The sequence below is a fragment of the Nyctibius grandis genome, chromosome 1 (genome assembly GCF_013368605.1).
Source record: "Nyctibius grandis isolate bNycGra1 chromosome 1, bNycGra1.pri, whole genome shotgun sequence".
NCBI lineage: Eukaryota > Metazoa > Chordata > Aves > Nyctibiiformes > Nyctibiidae > Nyctibius > Nyctibius grandis.
In genome coordinates, this window is record NC_090658.1 from 127,299,486 (window position 1) to 127,317,204 (window position 17,719).

At 44.1% G+C, this 17,719-nt stretch overlaps 1 protein-coding gene across 5 annotated transcripts in view; it reads right to left on the bottom strand.

The window, feature by feature from the left end:
* Positions 1–443: 443 nt before the first annotated feature.
* The window catches only part of RUNX2 (RUNX family transcription factor 2), a 158,544-nt gene continuing 141,268 nt past the window's right edge, over positions 444–17,719 (bottom strand). For 3 of the 5 annotated variants that reach the window (XM_068413302.1, XM_068413447.1, XM_068413367.1), the window contains one exon: positions 444–922. In XM_068413302.1, coding sequence (XP_068269403.1) covers positions 444–922 — 479 coding nt within the window. Of the gene's footprint in view, positions 923–6,830; positions 6,855–9,168; positions 9,180–9,270; positions 9,294–17,719 lie in introns of all 5 variants that reach the window. The other 2 variants (XM_068413221.1, XM_068413133.1) reach the window with 1 other exon arrangement.

A 17,719-nucleotide genomic window follows, 5' to 3' on the forward strand; every position in this document is an offset into this window, starting at 1 on the left:
GGGAATGCAGCCTTTGCCTTGCATCACCATGTTTCTCCTGATAGCCGGGGAGTCCGTTCTCTCCTCATTGGCAAAAGAACTCACTAGTTATTACAACACACTAGACCAAAAAAAAACAAAGAGGGGGTGATTTTTTGGTGGGTGTGTGTGTAAAAAGGACATTTTAAATATAAAACAAGGTAAAATGGTTCCAACAAAAAAAAAATAAAAATATGTGCTTTGATTCACATAATCTGAAACATGGGTTGTGGTGTGTTGGTAACTCTGGTGTTATTTATGGCCATTATCATCCCATCTACACAGTTGCACATATCGTTAAAATCTATTTTTTTAAAAAGAAAAAAACACAAAAACCAGGCACTTCGTAGTTAGTCGACCGTTTGTTTGGTTTTTTGGGTTTTTTTTTTTGGCTCGCAGAGGTCGGGCCGGCTACGGAAGAAATCTCAGTACGGCCTCCAAACGGACTCATCCATTCTGCCACTAGAATTCAAGACGGTTGGGGAGCTGCTGTGGCTGCCATCCGCCTCCACCCCGTCACTCTGGTTGGGCAAGTTAGGGTTTAACAGCGTGCTGCCGTTGGCCGTGGTGGTGCACGGAGGAAGCATCCTGGAAGGGGAGCGGTCCCCTCCCGGCACCATGGGGAACTGGTATGATCCTGACGAAGTGCCATAGTAGAGATATGGAGTGCTGCTGGTCTGGAAAGGTCCACTTTGGTTTTGGGAAGAGCCGGGGTAGGGTGGTGGTAGGTAGGTGTGGTAGTGAGTGGTTGCGGACATACCCAGTGACATGCCTGAGGTGACTGGCGGTGTATAGGTAAAGGTGGCTGGATAGTGCATTCGTGGGTTGGAGAAGCGGCTCTCAGTGAGGGATGAAATGCTTGTGAACTGCCTGGGATCTGAAAATGGGCCCAGCTCTGAAGCACCTAAAAAATTATAACAAAAGATGGGGGAAAACAATTCTGTAAATACCATTTTTTGTATCAAGTGATGATAGAATTTTATTTTTCTACGAAAACCCACTTCTTTTGGCCCCCAAGAGAACAGCAGATCATATCAAATAATACATTGCAAGGAACAGAGTCATACACCTGTCTTCTACAAGTGCTGGGCCAAACTCATCCCTGGTCTAACTCCACTGATGCCAATGGAGGGAGCAGCATTGCCAACCTGAAGTGTTCAAAGGTCACAAGTCAGGCCGGGGGAAAAAAAAAATCTCAAAAATCAAGAGATTGAAAAAGAGCCAAAGAGAGAAAGGTGGATTTGGAGATGGATTTGGATTTGCCTTCTGGTTTCTGAGCTTTGAGGGTTACGTGTCTCTGGGTTTTGCTATAGCCTCTCGAAAAACTCAGGTCTGGTTGCACACAAAAGCTGAGATTCCCACCTCAGCACATGCCGTCAGGAGCTGGGGTTTTGAGAAAAGAAGAAATTACCGTGCAACTTGTAATAAAACTACAAGAGTTGGCAACACCTAGTTAGTTGCACCACTGACACCAGAGGAGATACACCGGGGGTGACTAAGCCCCACTCCTTGCCTTAAACCAATTTATTTAGGTGAGAATCTGCTCAGCTACTTCCTATGGCTGAAAAATATTATTTGCTGTATCTGAAGGATGAACAAGGCCACTGAGCTGATAGCAAAAATGCAAATTTTATTTTTCAGTGCAGTCGATGGAAAATTACAAGCCCAACACTCTTTTTGCCATTGAAAAAAGTTGTTTTCATATGCAGTCTGCTCAGTCTGGTTGAAAAAAAAGACCACAGAGTTTATGGCTACTGTGAACGTCTGGATGGTAACGCTGTGAATTGGAGTCTAACGCAAAACAGGGACGGGTAAACTCATTTAGCCTAATTTCTAATCCCACATCAAACACCCAAAGTTTCGGAGCAGAACTGGAAAGCAAATGTTAGTAGCTTGGTGATCTGCTTAGGAGACTGTGGGATGGACAGGAGCAGAAGAAAAAGATGGTGAAAGCTCACTGTTGAGAGCCAGAAAAGTGGAAAACAAAAAGGGTGTGGGAAAAGGGACAGGGGGAAAGAGAAAAAGCCTAATGAAGAAGTACAGTGCAAGAGGGAGGGAAAAGCATTGGCCAGGATGCAGCAGATACACATATACATTTTTAGAGAGAGAGAGCTGGAAAGAGCAGGGTGTAAATAAAGGGGAAAAATCATGAAATCCAATGGGCTCTCCCTGCACTTCCCAGCCGAAACCTCTAAGCTTGACAGTCTTCTAGATCCAAGGGTTCGGCCATCTCTTTGCCAATCTACCGAACCTGATTTACCTAAAAGGAAAATACGGCATCTTCTAGATGCCAAACTGATGTGCTAGACACTGAAACACCCCATGTATCCTCAATGTAAGATGCAGCAATGCTTTTCCTTGTAGACAGGCTTTGGATCTGACCTGCTGACACTGCTGTGTAGAAGGAAGGTCCCTCCAGCCCTTCTGTCCTTGGCCTCCTATAGCACCCACAATGGTGGTTGCTACCATAAGCCACAGACTCAACAGACCCTGCCACCCTGTGTGGCACATTTTGTGATTTAGATCACTGTTCTCTCCTGTTCTACCAGCTCATTTAACCCTCACCTTCAATGCAGTATCAGACAATACCTAAAAGCGTCAGGGGGGCAAAGCTCAGGCACAGCTTGGGTTCAGGCTGGGGGACCTGGGCCACAGACAGCCAAGCGTCCGACTCACGCAGCCTGAAACCTGGAGATCGTAATCCACTGTCTCAAAAGATATTGAGTACAGAACTTTAAACCGGCAGAGCTTTAAAAGCCCATGTTTAACTCTCATGACAATGTGATTACTATTATCTTTATCTGGAACCAAATCAGTGACCTACGGGTGAATGGGTCTGTCTCCATCATCAAGCCCTCCAACCACAGCACCGTGGAATGTAATATAACTTGTACCTTTACAGCAAACACTCTACTACTTGATGCAACTTCTTTCGTTCCCAACTGCAAACAATAGCCAGAGGCGATACCACCCAGATTCAAAGCTGTAATTTTGGAACACTATCCTTTATATTGTGAACAGGTCTGATACGTATCTGTAAATATAGGTTAGAACATAATTTCCCCAGCTGCTCAAAATACTGAGTTTCAATCTGCTACCGCTTATACTCTTCTTTTTTTTTCATTGTTATTGCAACTCTCCCAACATGAACAGAGTTGCTCTTAGTTTACCCTGATAGAAGCTAAACAAGACTTTCATAATCAAAGGTAGAATTGGTATGAGTGTAAGGGTGTAGAAGAACATCGGCATTTTTGGGTTCTTTGCAACAAATACTTTTTCTTTTTTTTTTAAAAATAACAAACTATCCACACAGTTTTACACATTAAAAGGCAATCTGCCTTTCAGGGCTAGATCCAAATATTATCTGTATGGGTCCTGCCAAGAGATCATGTATGTGTCGAATGACTGGGAATGTGCACACTACACGTGGGCATTTCTAATGTGGGGCTACACACCTCCTTACACACCCTAGTAAATCCACACGTTTACTGGTGCTTGTAAAGCACAAGCCTTTTTACCCAAAGGCCAAATAACCACAACCTTTTCTTATCTCACTCATGGCTGTGTCTGCCTGGCTACTGCATGCACACTTCTCCAGCCCCCCTTTTGCCCAAATACCTTTTGCTGTCTCCCTAACTCCCTGCACTAGGTTGCAATTTGTTTCTATCTCCATTGAGTAAAGGTATTTTTGGAGATCAGAAAAAGTTTTCTGTGGTGCCTGTTCTGAAGCTTCTTTCTAAGCAAGTCCAGAAATTTTTTAAAAAGTCACCTCTAAAATTCAGCTTCTTGCCATCCTCACTGCTATGTGATCTCACTGATGCATTTTCACCCTCCTCCTCCTCCCTCTGTGCTACCTCCTTGTGTTAAAGTTGATTTTGGTTCTAACTTGCAAACACCAGATGCATATTCATTTATATATGTTTAGCTCTTTGCTGGACTGGGAAGATAAATAGCTCTTCTGAGTATGATACCCATCTTTGTATATCTAGTTGCACACAAATAGCGATGTCGATCAGCAATATAGTAACATGACAGTGCAAGTAAATTATTTATTTATTCCTCTCCCCAGCAGGATTAAAGATTTATGCTAATTTTTCCTCCATCAGAGCAAGAAAAGAATTTGCATGTGTGAATTCCCACTCTCGTGATAGCTTGTACTAAACGGGTGAAGCACAGATCCTCCGCCCTACGTCATGGCTGCGCGATTGCGAAACCACACTTCTGTAAAGGGAAGAGACTATTTTGTGCTGCCAGAAAGAGAAACACGACAACAAGCACAGCAAGTGATCTGTGCTTGACAATACCAAAAAAAAAAAAAAGGTTATTTTAAAAGAAACCCCTTTACATCTGAAGGAGCCCAGGTTAAGCTGTTTTGAAATCTTCCAAGCTGATTTCTCCCTAACATAACCTGGCGCTCAAGTTTTTTGAGAGATGTACGTTTAGAATAGAAAAGTGTTCATGTTAATATGCCAATATATATGCTAACATCCTAGATTCAAGAATACTGCTTCAGTGTGTTTTGTATTTAGAATAAGAACAATTAAAATTCCATGTGGTTTCACTTATTTTGATGCAGAAGCCTCATTAAAAGCCCTAGACTTGGGCATTTGCCAGCAGCCGACTAAAATGGTTTTGCATTCGCGCTTAAAAACCAATTTTACCTGTTGCTGTTTGCAGCTCTACCGTTTACAGCTGAATGCGTAGCGTGGTCATTTCTCTTTTTCAGTTTACAGATGCCAACTAATGCCAGTTAATGTTCATTTCTCAATTAATAAGCTGTGCTTGTGGTGTGCAGAAAATAAGGCAACAAATTTCTGCCAGGTTTACAGCACTTTGGCCAATCGCTTCCAATTATTAAAGATCACAATGTACTGTGGAGAGATTAACTCCTTGTGGGTGTATCAATCTGACATTTAATTTAAAGGCTTATAGGATAATTTTATAACTTACAAATATTGCAATTCGCTTTGTCATTGTATGCTATAAGGTCACTACCAAAAAAAAGTCCCCTTGGCTTATTGCATATGTCTGATGGGGAAATTTCTAGTACATCAAGTCAATGCATAAGCATTGGATGCAAGAAAACAGAGTGGTGCTGTATTCGAAAGTCACTGAATAGTCTGTCTCGAGTAAATTCAGCTACATACAGTTAAATACATTTACCAGTAGCTAAATGATTCACTTGTGTTTGGAGGAACTTCAGTGTTAAGACATTTCAGAGAATCACAGAATCACAGAATGTTAGGGATTGGAAGGGACCTCGAAAGATCATCTAGTCCAATCCCCCTGCCAGAGCAGGATTACCTAGACCATATCACACAGGAACGCGTCCAGGCGGGTTTTGAATGTCTCCAGAGAAGGAGACTCCACAACCTCTCTGGGCAGCCTGTTCCAGTGTTCGGTTACCCTCACCGTAAAGAAGTTTTTCCTCATATTTATGTGGAACCTCCTGTGTTCCAGCTTGCACCCTTTGCCCCTTGTCCTGTCAATGGATGTCACTGAGAAGAGCCTGGCTCCATCCTCATGACACTTGCCCTTCACATATTTATAAACATTAATGAGGTCACCCCTCAGTCTCCTCTTCTCCAAGCTAAAGAGATCCATCTCCCTCAGCCTCTCCTCATAAGGGAGATGTTCCACTTCCATTTGCTGAAGCAGACACTAGGGTTTGTGGTTTTTTGTTCAATAGTTCAATTCAGGCAGGGACGTAGCTCTAATCAATCTATTAAAATTGTTTTTTCCTTTCCTAACATGTACGTCTATGAATTATATGTGCAGCTTGGATTACTTACAGCTGATAATATCGCCTCATATGAAGTATGCCACACACTTCACATGATGAGACGATTTTCAGTTTCTTACAGCTTTGCCAAACTTTAAACGTTCTGGCTGAAATTGTCCATGCTGGGTGTCTGTCTCAGGCTAAATTGTGATTTATGCATTTATTTGTTTTTAAAATTTCAGCTGAAACTCTTCTGCTGGGAAAAATATATTGTTTTACTAATCTTAAACTCTGAGGAGCCTTCCTTTGAAAAGCTGTACCAGTTCCACGCTTTGAAGTAAGGACTTGAACTTTGGAATAGGAGTGGCTTTTGTGTGAGAGACGTTGCCATGAAAATCCAGCCAAATATGAACAAACCATAAGCATTCTGCCTAAAAATGGGCAGAAGAGTCTGTGCCCCTACAAAGACACTTGTCCAGAGACTGGAATGAAATCCAGGAGTCCCAAGTCCCAGCATTTTTTGAAATGTCTGCAAATATTGCTGAAACACGGGGACATCCCCACCCATCCCTGTGCCAGTCCTGATCGAGAATCGGTCCCTCAGTGGCTTCATTCACTGGAACGGCAGAAGCCTGCAGAATAGGAGCTAAAGGATGGCCCACGGGGATGTTTGTACCATATCGCAAAGAAAAATTTGGGAAGGCGAGGTTACTTGGGGTTTGCTTTTTTTAGAAATCTGAGAAACTATAAACACAACTAGAGGCAAACAAAAGGATATTATTAAGGCTACCATATGAAGAGTGAGAAAGTTAGGAAACACCAGCACTCAAGTTAGTTCTCCAGATGCACGACAGAGCATTCAATTGCCGGAGAAGGTGCTATTCCTTTTACACAAACCCTCTGGCAGGCAGCACACAAGCTGACCTCCTCTGGGGATGTATCAGAGCTGAGGAATAGAAAAGACTGTTTTCTATATATCCCCCAAATCCACTGCTGGAAGAAGTCAGAAGGGGTGAAGTGAACAAGACCAGGGAGACCCGATTCATTTTCCCAAGCAAACTGGATTTTATAGGTGTTTCTGCCACACGACCCCTCTGTGACTCAGTTGAAATCTCTCCAAATCACATTTTTAGTTCTCTCATATTCTGTGCCCAGCAAAGACGTTGGCTTCTGATTTGCACGTGGGCTAAATATTGACAGCTACAGCTGAAGCAAACAGGATCATAGGTCTGAACATAAGGCTGAAAAGAGAAAAAATTCATGCTGTAGGTGACACAAAGAAGGACCAGTGAATTACACGAGACTTTAGAGTCAGTCTCAGTTCTTTTTTTAAAGCAGGTTCGCTCTTTCTTGGGAAAATTGCACTGAAACAAACTGTATACAAATGCTATGGAAGAAATATTAGAGCAAAGTTCATCAAGAAATTAAGAATTCCTTCTTCAGAGCAGAATTTAATGCTCTGCAATAAGCAAGGCCTGGGGAAATGCAAAGAACAAGAAGAAAACAAAATATTGAAGAGCTGCTCATTAAGTTAGCACTGTCCATCCTGTGCACTGAATGAGACAGGAATCCCGTGGGAAAAGTATCATGTGATCCTGTAATTAAAATCTCTAATATAATGCATAAGCAGAATGAGGCTGATTTAAAGTTGCACAGGCAATGTTAAGTTGTTGAGATTTCCCAATTTCTGAACACTTAGTTTTGCACTCTTAAGGATTCTTTGCAACGTGTTTGGGTGGGGGGAGTGATTATTTGCTAGCTCTGTTTTCCTCAAGCATCTTTCTGTATCAGGGGGAGAGTGTTATTTTGCTCTTCATTTTGTTCAGTTCTTGTCTTCTGCCTCTGCTAGTAAATGTTTAGTGAATCACACACAGCACGGTCCTTCTCCTGCCTCCTCCCAGGCAGGAGTTTGATTCTCCAGAGGTGCCGTACCAGCTTCCCCCTGGATGCTGCTGCACGATGGAGCCTGCGACTGCAATTCCCAGGGATCCCAAACCACCTCCTTCTATATCTATTCCTTGCTGTAGCCGTTAGGTCCTGATGCCTCAAACCTACGCTGGTGCTCAGCTTCGTGCCAGAGCTCAGGGACACTCCTCCCACACATCTCCCACCCAGCATGTCTCTACATGCTACAAGGGCGAGGGTCCTGCGGCACCGCAGAAATAATGCACAGGGCTCCCTGCTGCACTTTTGGGATGAGCGTGTGTTGTAACCTTTTAGCATAGGAAATGGTGTGTTTTCTAATGGCCTTCCCCTCCCTTTAATTCAGAAAATAAAATCAGGGGGAAAAAAAAAAAAGAAAAAAAGCATTTTACATAATTATTTTTTTTGCATTTCCCCCCCCCATGTTACCCAGCGCAGGTCTCCTGGCAAACAATAGCAGCAGAAAAGGTGTGAACTGGGCCCCCCCTCCTCTTTCCTTCACCTCAACAAGGTGTTAACTTCAAGGCCTAGTTGGGACCATTTAAACAGCAACATTATTAAGCACAGCAGTCTCACAAAAGTCAGAGGGAAGAAGGAAAATTTTAACCCCTTCGGAGCCTCAAACACAACAGGCAAGAACCTAATTCTCGTGCCTCTCGTCTCGCCATCCCTCGATACCCCAGTTCACACGGTAAACTGCACGCTTGTGCCTTTTGGTATTTAGGTAACAGGACTTTGGCACCTAAAATACCACGGATTAATTTGCAGAGAGATGTTTTCACTGAATTTACGGTGCAGCACCTAAGCCCTTTGCTGGGAGAAACACCCCATAAATAACATAATTAGCAGCGACCATTAAAGTACCACTCGTGCAAATAAAAGAGAGTGTTTCCCAAGCAGAGCTGTTACATTGCTTAACAGCAAAATCGGTGTCTCTTTGCACTTCTCCAGCCTGGGCTCCATCATTACCTGCCCTGCTCCCTCAACGTGACTTTTCTGCTAGAAGAAGGTGATTTTCTTCAGGCACCTAGGTTTTGCTGGGTGATGCTACGTGTCTAAACACAGGTGGCTGCTGGCTGCACCTCAAGAGGTAGCTCATCTTAAATTTAGGAACATCAATGGGTAGAAATTTCTCCCGTGTGTGGAAAAAAGCAACAACAAACCCCTCCTAGGCTGCTGGGAACAGAAACGGAGCTGTGAAAGATTCAGTCATCACTGCCTCATTTATAGACGTTGCCTCTTGTGAAGCTTCACTTATAAAGGACTCATAAACCTTTCTAACGAGAACCACAGGAGGGGGACAAATGGTCATATTACAGAAATACGCCCTTGGCTAGTGGTTGTGACCTGCCACCCGTGGATGCCTGTTGACTTGGTGTGATGGGGAGCCTCTGAACTTCTTGGTCTTCGCTATCTCATCTCAGTGACTTCAGTCTTGAGCTGTCACGGGTGATTCAGGCAGAAAGGAATTGGTAGTATAGCAAAAGCCCCCTGCTTGTTTAAACTCTCAGGCCATCTATGCACTACGTTGGAAGCAAAAAGTAAGTAACGTTTCCTGGAAATAGGTCCAGCAGCTCTGCAACGCTGCATGGCACAAACATGCACACAGGCATGGATCGCTCTCTGTTCCCTTCTCCCCAATTTTTCCTGCCTGAATTTCAGCCGCTGCTGTTTTTCACCAAGCCCAGCCGAAACGCACCAGAAGGAACATCTGAGGCTTTTCTTGGATAGCAACCTCAGCGGCGGCGTGTACAGCAAGGGGCTGAAACCGCGGGGCTGCGAGCTGCAATGCATGCACAGCGATGGCGAGCATCAGTACGAGAATCCTGTATAAATCCAGTGAATGGGAAGATAATACACATTGGGGCTAGCAGTCTACTCTATTACTTTTTTTTTTTTTTTTCAGAAAAATGTGCCTTAACTATCCAGTATAAATATTTGTTTCCAATGTTGTCATGAATTGTACTTTTCCACTGCATGCTAGCAGCTCCGAAATACCATCTGATCCTCAAGCAGACACAAAGAAACTATGTTTTGCAGGGACAGGGAGGGGGGGAAGCCCTTGGCATTGCTCTGTAATTTCACCCTTTAAACCCCTCTTTTTTTCCTCCCCATCCAAATTTCCCTTCGGAATCTCGTTCAACTACTACGCGTCCCTCCTGAGGACACAGGATTCCTTGCTGGTTCTTGATTAAGAGTTTTTAAGTAAGCGGGGAAGGAAGATATTCTTTGAAACTGGATCTACTGTAGGATGGGAGCCAGCACACAGGACACCGTGTCTTTCAGAGAGGGCCACACACAGTGCCACTCCAGTCATATGACTTCTCTGTCACATCCTGAAGCCATTTCCAGCTCGTGTGCGAGTTTGTACTCCCATTTAGAAAAGGATGGGATATATTGGGAACACACATATGGAAACACTTTCAGGGAATCAGTTTCCATGAAATCCATAATGAGCCAAGTGGCTTCAGATGTGGCAGTGTGCCTCAGATTAGCCAAAAAAAAAAAAAAAAAAGGAAAAAATAAAGGAAAAGAAAAAAGAGAGAAAAAGAAAAAAGGACAAATCTACCCTTTCAGCCCTTATTTTGGTTTCAAGGGGGAAGAAAAGAAAAAAAAAAATTAAAACCCACTAATGACTTATGGCTACCAAAACAGGGAGCCACAAAAAACTACAACTAACAAGAGCACTCCTCCCTCCCCCAAATAACGGCGCTGCCATCAGCGCTCCTGCGGCTCCCAGCAAGCCCTGCCAGCATCCGCCGGCACGCCGAGCCCGGGACCCTCATCCTGCCCACGCCAGCGCCTGCCGTGTGAGAATGTGTGCGGGCAATTAAGTGCGTTTCCAAAACCTGCAGCTCAGTGATAAAGTGTTAGTGAAGTAAATCTCCCGAGAAAGGCTGGATTCAGGAGGGACATCCTCCGGATGGGGTTGACTGTACCTGGGTTATATTAAAAGCAGAATTTATGGTGGGGATGATGGGTTGGGTGTTAGGTAGCGATATCACGCAGGAGGTGTATATCATCTGCCCGATGTGCTCCAGCAGCCAGGAGCTGAAGGTCAAGAGCAACTCCAGGTGTCCTCACCGATGGGCACCAGCGAGCAGGAGCCGGGGACCCCACGGCCCGAGCCCTGCCGAGCCTAAACGGCACGGCAAAGGGCCGGAGGCCACGTCAGTCCCAGGCAGGAGGGAAGCAGCCAGCTCATCCGAGCTAGCATGGTGCCGGAATAATTTCTGCATGGCTGAGGAAGCGGGAAGAAGCATGGAGCAAGTGGCAGGAGTTCAAACAGGAACCGAAGAGATGCTACGTGCATCTCTGTGACAGCTAGCCGTGTTTTTATCACGAGAAAATAACCAGGAATTTGGCTGCTAATTGGGGCCGTATCCTACAAACCCTACTTTTCCTGACAAACAAATGACTCCACAAATAGTCCCTCTGTTTTCAATAGGGTTATTTGCGGTAGGAGGGACCACCCAACACGAGAGGATCAGGCCCTCTGCTCCCTCGCTCCGCAGCTAGCTTAAACCTTCCACAGCCAAATCCGAACACAAAATTCCCTACAAACTGCAAAGGCTTTTCCTCGCTGCTGCTGGAAAAGCCCTGGACGAGCAGCTCTGTGGAAAGGTCTCGTGTGCTATTAATACGATGCTCTCCCCGACTTCCGTCTCTGAAATGGGGGTTTGCGATTTCTTTTGCAGGCTGTTTCTTTCCACTCGAGCCTCAGCACAGTGAACTAACTGAAAACTTCTGCATCAAGGAGAAGGTCTCTTTTAAAGTTTTGCTTGGCTTTGCTTTCAAAGAGTTGTCTGTATATTTTAGAATATGTAGAATTTGCCTTTGATTTAAACCTCTCTCTTTAACAATAGACAAGAGACGATTTCTCTACTGAGCGATTTAAACAAAAACAAACATATTTTGGTTACGCGGGCCTTGTTCTCAAAACGCCTTTTTTTTTTTCCACAGAAAAATCAAACCCTACAAATTGTTATGCTTCTGGCCAAAAAAACTTAAATTCATAAATGTAGATAGTCCAATTTTTTTTTTCCCTGAACAATATCGTACACGGAGGAAGAAAAGGCACCTCCCCAGCCCCCAGACATCCATAAAACATGAAAACTCCGCATCTAAACAATTAAAAACATACTTTTCCCCTCCAAAATAACTTCTGCCTTCAACGGTCGTTTTCAGCCTCGGTCCCTATCCACATCCAGGGCCATAATGTTGGGTTTTTATATTCCTCCCTGACATGAAGTCTCATGTACCCAGAGGGTAAACAGACAGACCTCGTCCTGCAGGGAGGCAGCCGAAAGTGGCTGCTCGTGTTTGGAGCAGGAGTTTGAAGGGGATGAGGGCGTTCAGCCCACGGAGAGCTTCTGGAGACCGGAGAAATGAGTGGGGAGATAGCAGGGAGGCATTTCCATCTTAGGTTAAGATTTTAGCAGCAGGCGAAATAACACTGTTGGAGTGAAAACAGTGGAAAATAACTCACCCAGTGACGGCCAGAGTTTTTTCCCTTACAATGAGAACATAACATTTCCCCCCAAGTAACACGAACAGCGGTATCGTCAGGCCTCGATAAAATTGTCAAACACGTCAGCATGACTCAAGACCCACCGGTGAAAGGAATTTCAGGAGGCTCAGGGCGCAAAGGAGCCCTGCGGGGAGACGCGTGGGCAGACACTGAGCTGAACCGCTGCGCCCATCTCCTGGGGCAGAGCGAGAGCAGCTCGGGGACATCGCAGGAGCAAAGCTGTGGCTCTCGACAAGGCGCAGAGCAGGACTCACCACAGTGCAATGCAGACTGCCCCAAGTTACCACGAGCTTCAGGGTGACAGAGGAAATCTTTGCATGCAACCACTGGGCTGTTTTAGTTAGAGTTGCTGCTCTTATATCTAAGAGTCAAAAATACTGACCAGTGCAAAGACCTACAGAGGTTTCAATCCATGCATTTAGGCACTCAATGCCTGATCTGATACCAAACTGCCATCAAATTCAGCAGGACACAGACTGCTAAACACAGCTGTATAGCAGGGCTAGAGGCACTGTATCTCTTTTTATATCCAGCATTGCACCACTTTAACAATACATGATTTCCAATCTCATTTAATAAAAGCAGTGTAAAGCCTTCTGTATATTTTTTTTCATTCATTTCAGACACAACTTGAGTTTCTTACTAAGTTAAGGAAAACTACTGCAAGCTAAGTTTCAATCCACTATGAGCTTGTCCACACAGCATTTCCATTCATCAGCTGAGCTGAAGCTTAAACCAGCCCAACTTTGAACACCTCTAAATAAATGCTTCTTCTCCATAGTGTAAAGTCTGAATATGGTTTTTATCCTCCCAGGAAACTGGTGATGAGAAAAAGAAACAGACTTTGGTCTGTAACAGCTCACATCATAAACACGCTTTAGGCTGTTTGCTGTATGGCAACTTTTATACTATACCACTAGCAGCTCAAATGAGTATTGATGGTCTAAACTCAAAATCCAAGTTACCATGTGTCAGATAAACCACAGCGACAGTCAACTGTGTGGTCAGAGCTCAGGTAAATGTGAGATACTACAATTCTGTAACAGAGGATTAACCGCCTTACGCTTGCCACAGGCTGTAGAAATGCACACTCGCACCAAAGTCTAACTAAGCCTGTAGTTAAGTTAGGATAACCTGACTAGTCTCTGAAATTGCTTTATTTCAAAAGGGAGCTTGGACAACTTCTAACCAGGTTTGTAAAAAATAAATGTATCATGGAGATATTGCACAGGATAATTGCATATTGGCAAAAAAAGCACACATTATTTAGAAGTTTAGAAAGCCCACTTATCCATTAAGCTGTTGAAAGGGGAAATGTGATGCATTCCTTTGGCTCTTGCTACTGATTTGTGTTGTGATTTTGGGCATATAATTTGATTTTCCTGGCTAAATTTTGCTTGCTATAAGATGGATATTTTAATACTTCATATTAGCCAAGTGACAAAGGTCAGTAGCACAATTTGGAAAACACTATGAAATCCTTTGTTGGAAGATGTTCATAGAATCACAGAATCACAGAATCATTTTGGTTGGAAAGGACCTTTAAGATCATCGAGTCCAACCATTAACCTGACACTACCAAGTCCACCACTAAACAATATCCCTAAATGTTGTAGAGTTACAAAGATTAAAGGGAAAACCCATCAGACATTTTTTACAAGCTCTTCAACATGTGAAGACACAGAAAAGGTGGAAGTCAGGCAGAGAAAAGAGAACTTGGCTTAAAATGAACTTTCATACACAATCACGACATCTGAAATAAAAAGGAGGCGTACAAAGTCAGCCTGAATTATCGCCTTCAGTTGCCTTCATCTGCTTGACAAAGCGACGGCCAGAATTGCTTTAAAGTGAACGCCCCTCCAGCTCATCTGCAGAGCAGACCGGGGAGAGCAGAAGCTGGCCCGGCTGAGGACCAGGCGCCATGCTCCAGCTCCACTGCGGCTGGAACAGTTTCCTTCATGGGCAAGCAGCCTGTCCTCAAAACAGGTCCAAACCAGTCTGGCCCACCTACATGGGCCAGGCCAAACTAGGAACTGGTTGGGTTTGGACTACCCTTAAACCCAGCTTCCTATCTAATTTTGGAATCTAATACGACGGCTCCTAATTGGGGTCTGGTGGTACTTAGATCCTCCCCTGTGCTCCTTTTCACCCATTAAAAAAATAACCTGGGTTGGTTTTTAGCAGGAATCAAAATGAAAACAAAAACAAACAAAAAATCCCTTTAGAGGGAGATATTTGAGAGAGGAAGAGGGAAGAAAAGGGGAAGAGAGGTGCTTTTTTCCCATTGCCAGGATTCCTCTGTGGCTCCTCCAGCCATGCCAGCATCCACATCACAGTTCCCGGGGACTTCCTCCGCGGAGCTTCTGCGAGACGCCTCTTCCAACGAGCCATTTCATCGCAGGCTTAAGTTGCAGTGATTTTGGGTCAGCAGCCCTCCTGGTGTTTTTGAGGCACTTGCTTCCCTTCCTATTTGGTAAACCAGTCACCTTTGCAGAAGGTCTAATTTTCAGTCCTCAGTCCCTAATCCACATCCCAGCCTTTGCAATCCGTGCCCTAAAGGCTATCTAAACGTTTATGTTCTTCCTCACAGAGGTTTCTACTCGATACCTTCCCTCTGTTAATGCTGACAAACCCTACACAGCTCCAGGTCTATTCACCATCCTGCAGCGATGACTCCCACTTTATGGCCAGCAGTCTCATTCAGAAGCCCGGGGATATTTCGAATGTATTCATAAAGCCCCCATCACTTCTCAAACATTTATTCATACATTCTTTTATAATGTTAGCTTTGACTTCCGTTGTTTTTAAGTTTATTTTTTACAAATCTTTTAACATCACTGAAATGATCTATTTCAACCTTAATGAAGTTTTTTGGCTGGGATTTTTCCTTCTTTGGGACATGGTTTTATTTTTGTTTTCAATGGCAGCAATACACATAACTAGTTGGCTACACTTAACAGGAATGACCTGCAGATGTTCGATCCCATTTCTGCACAGAGGGGCACTGATCATATGATCTCATGAGGTCTCCATCAGTCCTATATGACTACAACACTACAGACTTGTATGAAATAGAAGAATTGATCTGGCAGCTCGTCTGGGCTTACTCCCACCTACCTAAGGGTAAGCAGATTCACGAGGTCTAACAACAGCTATTAAATACAATGATTCAGATATAAACCTCTGGCTTAGAAACCCCTACAGCTTGGGAATATATATATTCTGGTTTTGCACTCCAGGGGAACTGAGTGACCACTTTTGGCCATGCTGAGAAGGTGATGGGTCCTGGATGGACCCATGCTCTAACACAGTGGAGCTGATCTCCTGCCTTACTCTTAGCTTTTTCAACGATAATGCTGACCAACATTGCTTGCCTCTTACTACAACCTGCAACGAGCAGCTTTGTGCTTTCTTTCCTGCTGCCCTTGAAGGCTGGGAGGAGGTGAAGAGCCACAGAGCTATCTCAGTACCCTCCTTCAAACATCATCCTTGCACTCGCTTCTGACCCATACTTACTACCACCTGGCTCCAGCAAGGCTGCAGCCACTGCTATCACCTCGCTGCCTCTCTTCGTGTTTCCTCAGTTCCCTCTTGTATTCTGTCGTACATCTTGTAATCAGTTGTACTGTATTTAAGATTCCAAATTCATAGAGTTCAGGGCTGATGTCTCTTTTTTTTTCCCTCCTCTTCTTTAATTGTATAGTTCTTAGCACAATGGGATTGGACTTCCAGACGCTACCGCAATACAAACAATATTAGCAGCCGCTGCCTATCGCGTGGTCAGCGGTGATTCCAGCAAAGGCCCATTAGCTACGCACAAATACAGCCATTACTTTGATCACTGAACTGCATCGCCTGCAGTAGCCAAGCTTGGGTGCTCCAGCTAAAGTCAAAACCTCACACGAAGCCTTGTCAAGGGGACTGGCAAGCGGACTGATCTCCAGTTCGTGGAAATCTTTCCATCCCATGTTCAGCTTTCAACACAACACGGAACATAATTTCAGCGCAGAATTAAACACGTCAAGCTGTGTTTTTACAGACATTTATCACCTAAAAATGATGTGCCTTATATATTTGGTCCCATATCTGGTGCTGCAATCCTATTTTCCAAGCAAGCCCATTGCACAGCCTAATGATATAAATGAAAACAAGGTGGACATACCTTTACCTGCTGGCTTCATAATATTCTGCCAATTCTAGACCATGCTTGTTTAATAGGAAAGGGCATACAAAAGCACTGATGCCTATGGATGAGACAGCGATAGCCCAGTTAAACATTAAAAATAATGAGTGGAAACCACACATATGGCGTCACTAGAGCTTGTGTAGGGACTTTTCATCTCATCTAAATGAAAGAGGCTTTGTGGGTACTGCTTCTAATCCAAGCATACCACCTTCCACTTCTCACCAACAGAGAAATGTGGTGTTAAGAGGCAGAAAGATCAACGTGAGATGCTCTACCCCTCCATTTTGCTTTCAGAATTGATCCTTGTTTTAAACCCCCCAAGCTGTTTTTCTCTGCTAGTGCTCCCCTTCTCTCAGCACGGTTGCTCCTCTTTCTCACAAGAGCCCAAGGAGGCTTTCTCCAGCTGCCTACACTCAGCACTTCTATATACAAAATAAGATATTACAGCAAACATTCATGGCCACCACAGGATAAAAGGTCAAGTGGGTGGTTAGAGAGACCTTTGGGCAAAATGACCGGGAAGCTTGGAGGTGACATGGCCCAGACAGGACTGAAGACACAGCACACTGACTCCTCTCCTCCTGCACCAGCACCTTTAAAACGCCACAAAACCCCCCGCATTAAGTGTATGATACCGCTTTTACCAGAACCAAACTTCCTCGTGAAATGAGAGCGTTGCCTGGTCCAAACAATCCCAAGGGTTTAATGCAGTTTCAACTCTCTATTTGCAAATTCGCCCGTGGAATAATTACAAATGTGAAGAGCAAAGAAGCTGCTCTGGCTGTGTGTCTGCTACCCAATGGGGCCACAGCCTGAGCTCTGAGCTTCTTTTTGCTTTTGACAGAGCAAATGCTAACCAAACCTGGAGGGAAAAATCCCCTGTGACTATAGCTGCATTTCTTAAAATGAAAGGTTAAATAGTGTATGAAGAGTAGGGGAGAATGAGTATCCTGTTGTCCTGTTCCTGTATCTCCATCTAGGGTAGTGGGTGAGGAATTAAATTAATTTTGTTAGAAAAAATGGGAAGGACTTTACAATTGGGCAAATATAAAAGCAGAAAAATTCCTGAAGGAATTGCAGAAGCCCGCAAAATTGGTGAAAAATGCTTTCTCAGTGCATTTTTTCAGGTGGGTTGGAAAAGTAGAGACCCACTAGTAATTCAACCAAAAATAACTTTTCAGCGGATACCGTAGGAGTTTGGCTGATTAGGGAAGGGAACTTCCACTATTTGATAGATCATAGTGAACCCACAACAAACTTAAATGACCAAAATATTTTTGCACGGTGCCTCTCCAACCTCCTCACAAGTCAAACCAGTTCTGCGCCCCGCAACGTCCAG